This window comes from Gobio gobio, assembly GCF_949357685.1.
Source record: "Gobio gobio genome assembly, chromosome: 2".
Taxonomy (NCBI): domain Eukaryota; kingdom Metazoa; phylum Chordata; class Actinopteri; order Cypriniformes; family Gobionidae; genus Gobio; species Gobio gobio.
Window position 1 is genome coordinate 24,946,486 of NC_137098.1, and position 5,987 is coordinate 24,952,472.

Below are 5,987 nucleotides of genomic sequence, written 5' to 3' on the forward strand. Positions count from 1 at the left end.
AGCTTGCATTATAGGAGACAAACAAATTCAACATTGACACATGCAACTTGAAATTGCTGTACAATTCCAGTATTAAAGTTATTCCAATTTACACAAGATACATGGCCTAGAATGCGCAGCATCTACGGCCTTTATCCTAAGTGTTTCATCACTTACAGTAAAGCAATCATGTGTTTTAAAGAATAAACTTGACTAGTCTATATGTATCTTGTAACACAAACAACTATTATGTGTAATCAATGCGCATAATGTGTTATACAATAACAAATTTGAAAATACAAACAGGATCATTGCAATCTGGATGTTTTACTATTAAATTCCTTGCTGAGAGGCTGCTAGCCCGCTCACAAGTGAAGTTAATAGCTGAAGCCCTTGCATGAACACTGCAGTTAGCTCAAAGATTTCATCCAGTGCTGCTTGTTTTACTGCGGCCACTGGAAATCTTACATTATCACAACAATCTTCGAGAGCAGATATGTAATTACTGCCGGTTTGAAGTTTTCTTTGTAACTGATCGATTTTTGTTGCCATTTCTTCATGCTGCCTAGCCCACTCAAGTTGCTCGTATGCGACGCTTCGACTTTTGTTCTTAACTTTTGTAATACGTCAGATCGCAATCTTTCAATTTCTTTGATATTTGCTATCGTTCGTTCGCTCTCGGCCATTGTCTTGAGATCGTTACAACGAAGCAAATAAACAATTGCAGCGGGGATTTTCTTGTATTTTGATTCAGATTTGAGTTGTGCGCCTTTAGCAGAATACCAGGATATAATTTCGTTGTTACTCCATTTCAGGTTCAATCCTTTATCGCTTAATCGAATGAGGAGTAATTGTACGCCTAAGATTGCCATAATTTCCTCATCTGCACTGCTGCTGTTATTTCCCTGAAAAGTCATATTTCACGTCTAATTCTTACACAATATCGGATTTCCGTTCTAGAAATGTGTCTATATGTGTGAGTTGCAAATAAAACTTTCCCTCAACAATTCTAAAAGGCAAAGAAGGTTTTAGGGATGCACCGAATGTTCGGCAACCGAAATAATAAGTATATAATATATAAGTAATAAGGCCGAATAAATTTTGCCGAACAATGACGTTTTTAATGACGCGATCAAATAGTAACCCGCGTAGAGTGAGATGCGCGCGCTTTATGCAGCAAACATGTCAGCAGTGTGGAAGCACTTTAAAGTGTCAGAGAAAGAGGCAAAAACGGCCGTTTGCAGACACTGTTCTGCTGAATTGTCCAGAGGGGGTGCATCTGCAAAAACGTACAGCACTTCAAGTTTAATTTATCACTTAAAATCAAGACACCCCGAACATCATGCAGAGTACGAGAAAGACACGGCGGCGGCAGCGGCAACAGCAGCAGTGAAAAGGAAAATAGCTCCTCCCAGTCCTAGGACACCCACTCCATCTGTGGCTGACTTCCTAGAAAAGGCAAAAAAGTTTACCAATCACAGTGCCAAAGCTAAAGGTATTACTAAAAGGATAATGGAATTCTTCGCATTGGATGATCAACCATTCTCTGTTGTAGAGGATGTTGGATTTCGCAGGCTTATAGACCATATTGAGCCCCGTTACACCATGCCAAGTAGACGGTATTTCTCAGACGTGTGCTTACCTGAGATGTATAACGTCGTTTCATCTCACGTCCATGAGCTCTTGGCTACAGATATTGCAGCCCTCAGCTTCACGATTGATATTTGGAGCTCGGATGTGAGCCCCACCAGTATGCTGAGTTTAACTGCGCAGTGGATCGACACAGATTTCAAGCTACAAAAGATTGTGCTTCACTCACAAGAGTTTAGAGGGTCCCATACAGCTATAGCCATATCCGAGGCGTTCGCCAACATGTTTGACACTTGGCGTATCGACCGATCTAAAGTGCATGCGGTAGTCAGTGACAACGCAAGAAATATGGCTAAAGCCATGGAAGATAGCGATCTGAAAGGCATACGGTGTATGGCACACACAATTCAACTGGCGGTCAACGAGGGATTGTTGAGTCAGCGCAGTATAGCAGATGTGGTAGCGATAGGCAGGAAAATTGTTGGCCATTTTAAGCATTCACCGCTTGCCTATGCGCGCCTACAATCTATCCAAGAACAGTTCGGAACGCCACAGAAACGTTTCCAACAAGATGTGAGCACAAGGTGGAACAGTACATTTTATATGCTGGAAAGCCTTTTTGCGCAAAAGCGAGTCTTGGCTACATACATAGCAGATCATGACCTGCCCGCGACATTCACCGCATACCAGTGGGTGTTAATCGAGAACGTTCTCTCTCTCTTCTCGCCCCCTTTGAGCAGATAACAAAAGAGATAAGCTCATCTGATGCATCTGTGGCAGACGTCATACCCTTACTTGCAGCACTAAAGCGTCTTTTAAACAAAGAGGCTGAAACAGACCACGGAGTGAAAACAACTAAAAGTGCGCTCTTAGAAGCTGTCAGCACACGATTTAGTCAGGCGGACTCAGAACCCCTGTACTGCATCGCGACTGTGCTTGATCCACGATATAAAGATCATTACTTGGATGTGGGGAAAAAGCTGCGCACACGAGAAATGATCCAGGCCGAGTTGGATTTGGGAAAGCCGCTAAGTGATGGAGACGGTCAGGTGATGCACAGCGCAGGAGATGAAAACAGCGCAGAAAGTAAACGCGCTCGTACTACAGATGAGCCACGCACAGTCTCGCTGTCTGACATGTTCGATGAGATCCTCCAAGAGAATTACCCATTTGCAAGACAGAGGACAAGCTCAACCACTCAACAGTTAGATGGTTATCTCTCAGAAGTCCCAATCTCCAGGAGCAATAACCCTCTCGAATTTTGGAGGATCAATCAAGGCCGCTTTCCCGACCTGGCGCAGATGGCACGCAGGTAGGCTACTTGTATGGGAAATTAATTTAAGATTTTATTTATATTTTGGATTATGGTAACACTTTATAAGTAGTTTCTATTTTTAACATTAACTAACAATGAAAACCCCTTATTAAAAGCATTAACATTAACGAAGATTAATAAATACCATAACAAATGTATTGCTAATTGTTAGTTAATGCAATAATGTTAACAAAAGGAAACATTGTAAAGTGTTACTACCTATATTTTATATGATGTATTTTGTGAAAAAATTTAACTATTTTCAGTGTAGTTTAATAGTAGGGCTACACTGTTTCAACCATGTCATTATCTTGAAGACATTGTTCGTTTTGAAATGAGCAACTGTCAGAAAACTGCAATAAAAATGTCAACTATTCTGCAGGTACTTGTCTGCTCCATGCACAAGCACCGACAGCGAGAGACTGTTTAGTGCTGCATCTCATGTCATCGATGAGAAGAGGAACCGACTTTCATGTGAGAAAGCAGAGAAGCTACTTTTCATAAAGAAGAACCTGCCACTTTTCCTGAAGAAGTAGGCTAAGTAGGCTAATGTCTGGGACGGTTATTTATTTGTTGTGGGTTCATCCACATTTTTTGCACTATTCAATGCACATTTGTTGTTGTAGACATACAGAGTTACATTCTTTCAGCAGTCAGTTATAGGCCTAACATAGGCTATTCAAGAAGGGGGGCTTCAAAGATGGCCAAATAAAAATATTTTTTTATTTTACTAATTTATTTATTTTAAGTTATATTGTGCTTTGTTTGTATAATATCTGCTGGAATGTTAAAAAAATGTTCAGTGTTAAATAAATATTTTGAAATTGTATTTTTGTTATTTGATTTATTTCTCTGAAAAGCAACACAAAATAGTAAAAAGCTAATTTTTACTATTTAATTATTGTAATGGTGAAAATATTGGCAAAATAAATGGAAAAAAATGCGAAACACCGCGTTCGGTATTCGGCCTTCGGCCTTCGGCCAAGCATTTCATTATTATTCGGCTTCGGCTTCGGCCAAGAATTTCATTTCGGTGCATCCCTAGAAGGTTTACTTACTCGTTCTCTGCTCAGAGGGTCCGCTTTAATCCATTCACAAGATCAACAGAACAGCTGAAAAAAGAGAAGCTCAAATCTCTTGTTGATTTTAAATCCAATACTTCGCTGAAAACACGTTGCTCGTCTGCTCGCAACATCACGTCGAGGTCACCAACTGTAAGACCGCATGAATTCGCTCCAAGGATCGGTAGCGAACCGCGGTGAAGGCCGCACGCGTTCATTGTCTCAGCTGGAAGAATGGATTTGATTATAATATTCTTTATCTGACTCCATTTATCAAAGTTGTCGCATTTAGAAGAGAATCCCAACCGGTTGTTTGGTCATCTATATTTGATAGTAAATCATACATCTAATCGTTCCGTTTTAACCCTTTGTTGCAATTATATCGTTTCACATTGGAGATAGTTAATAATTACAGATTAATTCAGAAAGGATCAAAATGTAACAATTTATTAACAATCAAGTAAATGTAAAATGTCAATTACATCATAGACATAAATCTCTTCTAAAAGGAAACACAAATACTGGTTATGGTTACACTCAAAATAGTTTCAAATAAATGTAAAACATAAACCCTTAATTATGCTCTGTAGGCCTCTGCCTAGAATGTTACCTGTGAGAGAGAGAGAGAGAAAGAGAGAGAGAGCGAGAGAGAGAGAGAGAGAGAGAAAGAAAGAGGGAGAGAGCTAAAGAACAGCTCTCTCCAGAGAAGGCAGAGAATCCAAAGAGAGCGAGCAACAGATGAAATTCTCTTTTATCCTCTTCCCTGAAGTCACCAAATTCAAATCTGACTCTTGTACACGGAATTTTGATTACACGGAACGTGAAGATAGAGACACCAGCCACCATAGTCACTTGTTTACCGGGAGCCAGAGCACCTGACATCAAAGCAAATTTAAAAGTGCTGGCTAAAGCTAATCGTAAATTCTCTAAGATTATTATTCACGTCGGCACTAATGATGTTCGACTTCGCCAGTCGGAGATCACCAAAATTAACATTAAAGAGGTGTGTGAACTCGCTAGTACGATGTCTGAGGCTGTTTTTTGTTCTGGACCGCTCCCTGTAAAAAGGAGTGATGAGATAGTTAGCAGACTATCATCACTCAATGGCTGGTTGTCTAAGTGGTGTCTGCAAAATAACATAGGGTTCATAGACAATTGGAAAAGTTTTTGGGGCAGACCTGACCTGTTGAAGAAGGATGGCATCCATCCCTCTTGGTGTGGTGCCGCTCTTCTCTCTAGTAATTTGGCACATAGTCTTAGAGCTAAACCTTGACTCACTAGGGCCCAGGTCAGGAAGCAGACAAACTGGCTAAACCGACCGTCTGCTAGCTGTCTCACGTTACCGGAGTCAGATAAATCCCAGCACATAGAGACTCTTTCACCTAGATATTATCATATAGAGACTGTGTCTGTTCCCCGAATTAGTAAATACAAAAAAACATCAAAACCATTCAACAGTAAAAATTTAATTGACGTCCAACAAATAAACAAAATATATAATACAGATGAACAATTGATAAAGCTTGGGTTGCTGAATATTAGATCCCTTTCCCCAAAAGCGCTTATTGTTAATGATATTATTACAGATAATAATCTAGATGTGCTCTGTTTGACAGAAACCTGGCTAAAACCTGACGACTACATTACCTTAAATGAGTCCACCCCCCAAGATTATTGTTATAAACATGAGCCGCGTCTGAAAGGTAAAGGGGGAGGGGTTGCTGTAATTTATAATAATATCTTCAGTATTACTCAGAAGTCTAGTTTCAAATATAATTCCTTCAAAGTTTTGGTGCTTTATGTAACGCTATGTAGTGTACATGATAAAACCCGTTCAACATTTGTGTTAGCTACTGTATACAGGCCACCAGGGCATAATACAGACTTTATCAAAGAATTTGCTGATTTTCTATCAGAGTTAGTACTGGCCGTAGATAAAGTACTAATTGTTGGTGATTTTAATATCCATGTAGACAACGGAAAAGACGTATTGGGATTAGCATTTAAAGACACACTAAACTCTATTGGAGTTAGGCAACACG

At 39.9% G+C, this 5,987-nt stretch overlaps 1 protein-coding gene across 1 annotated transcript; it reads left to right on the top strand.

Annotated features, from left to right (window-relative positions):
• Positions 1-1,161: 1,161 nt before the first annotated feature.
• Positions 1,162-3,420, top strand: LOC307118094 (zinc finger BED domain-containing protein 4-like; the record flags this gene model as incomplete). Its single annotated transcript, XM_079803499.1, has 3 exons — positions 1,162-2,142; positions 2,310-2,881; positions 3,267-3,420. The coding sequence occupies 3 exons, from the start codon at positions 1,162-1,164 to the stop codon at positions 3,418-3,420; spliced, it is 1,707 nt and encodes a 568-aa protein (XP_079659625.1).
• Between the last annotated feature and the right edge of the window lie 2,567 nt (positions 3,421-5,987).